At 38.2% G+C, this 1503-nt stretch overlaps 1 protein-coding gene across 1 annotated transcript in view; it reads left to right on the top strand.

Moving 5' to 3' along the window:
• Positions 1–231, top strand: part of POC1A (POC1 centriolar protein A) — a 6400-nt gene extending 6169 nt beyond the window's left edge. The window contains exon 4 of the mRNA XM_010165859.1: positions 120–231. Within this exon, the coding sequence (XP_010164161.1) occupies positions 120–231 (112 nt within the window). The remainder of the gene's footprint in view (positions 1–119) is intronic.
• Positions 232–1503: the final 1272 nt, after the last annotated feature.

The following is a 1503-nucleotide window of genomic DNA, read 5'->3' as shown; positions in this document are numbered from 1 at the left end:
TGAATGCCAGTGTGACTTGAGTGACCTGTGTTTGCCAACATACCTTGACAGCTGGCCAAACCAAGTTGACCTGTACACCTTTTGGGAGCATTTCTTAATTGCTATTACTCTTGTTTTAGGTTTTCTCCTGATGGACGATTAATTGTGTCAGCCAGTGATGATAAAACTGTCAAACTGTGGGATAAAACCAGCAGAGAATGTATACACTCCTTCTGTGAGCACGGGGGGTGAGTACCTGGCAGTGCACGAGGACTGGCTGCCTTGACTGATTGCTGAAATGGTGATGCCTGGTGAATGTACACCTGATTCTGTGACTGCAGTCAGAGGTTATTATCTTGGCAATCATTTCTACCTCTTAAAAAATCATTAGCACCTATTACAAAAGCTGCCAGCAGAGGACAAGATGCAAAAAGAGTTTCCAGAATTGCTTTGACCTTCTCATGACTTGTCCAGATTGGAACCTCGAGGGTTATATTTCAGTAACTGTCCAACATGTCATGCCTTAGTTTTGTTATACTTATTTATATTTGGAGATGATTAAATTGTTTATTTCCTCTTTTAGCTCTGTTAAGCTTTTTTATTTTGCTCTGAGTTGAAGTAAACTGAAAGAGCACACTGGTACTTGGATGCTTTATTTCATCCTCAAATATTTGAATAACAAAGTTATTCCATAGAAGACTTTGTATTCAGAAAGACAGTTGTTGAAGTGGGATTTTCATTAAGATTATTGAGCCACAGCAAACGTTAATTTGTCCAGCCAGACAAAACAAGTCCATAGAGAGCTGAGGCTGGAGTTTTCCTAGCTTCTTGCTACACTGAATTTTCAAGGACAAAGTTGTGTCGTTCCAGGTAATACACAGTAATATTAAGACAAATTCAGACAGTGTTATTTTTGCCAGTGCTTTTAAGACTTGTCCAGACAACCAATTGAAATATCTCTGCTTCCTCAGCTGTTGTTACAAGACTCAAAGGTTTGAGTCAGTTGTTACAAGAATACTCAAAAGGTTATTAATTTTATCCAATTTCTTGCATGGATTGAGTGAGGAATTAAAATGCTCTTCATTGAAGGTTCTGAAGGTTTTACTGTACTTCTGTGTTCAAAATAAAAATTGATTTCATACAAGTCCAGAAAGGAATTTGGTCTTGGCCTGACCACCTTGTAAGTGGCAACGTATGATTTCAGGCACAAATTCAGTAAGTTCCATCTTAAAATTATTTAAGACTAATGAAAGAAAAACATCTGTTCAGTCTTGTCCACACTGCTCTAGAAATCCTGTTAATTGAAGAGAAGACAGATATTATGCAAACACTTGAAAATGTTGTTGTGACAGTTGGATCCATCAGATTTCAGGAGGCTTGTATCTGCAGCTCCTACACCTGTAGTGCACAGTGTTGAAGATGGCATGCTTGGATATAATCTTGCAGTCTATTTAGGATTATAAACAATGTCTTGAAAGAAATCTAGCACTCTTGGGGATTGGGCTAGATGATCTTTTGAGGTCC

The sequence above is a fragment of the Antrostomus carolinensis genome, unplaced genomic scaffold, assembly GCF_000700745.2.
Source record: "Antrostomus carolinensis isolate BGI_N321 unplaced genomic scaffold, ASM70074v2 scaffold11364, whole genome shotgun sequence".
Lineage (NCBI taxonomy): Eukaryota > Metazoa > Chordata > Aves > Caprimulgiformes > Caprimulgidae > Antrostomus > Antrostomus carolinensis.
This window is presented reverse-complemented; position numbering and strand designations above follow the sequence as displayed.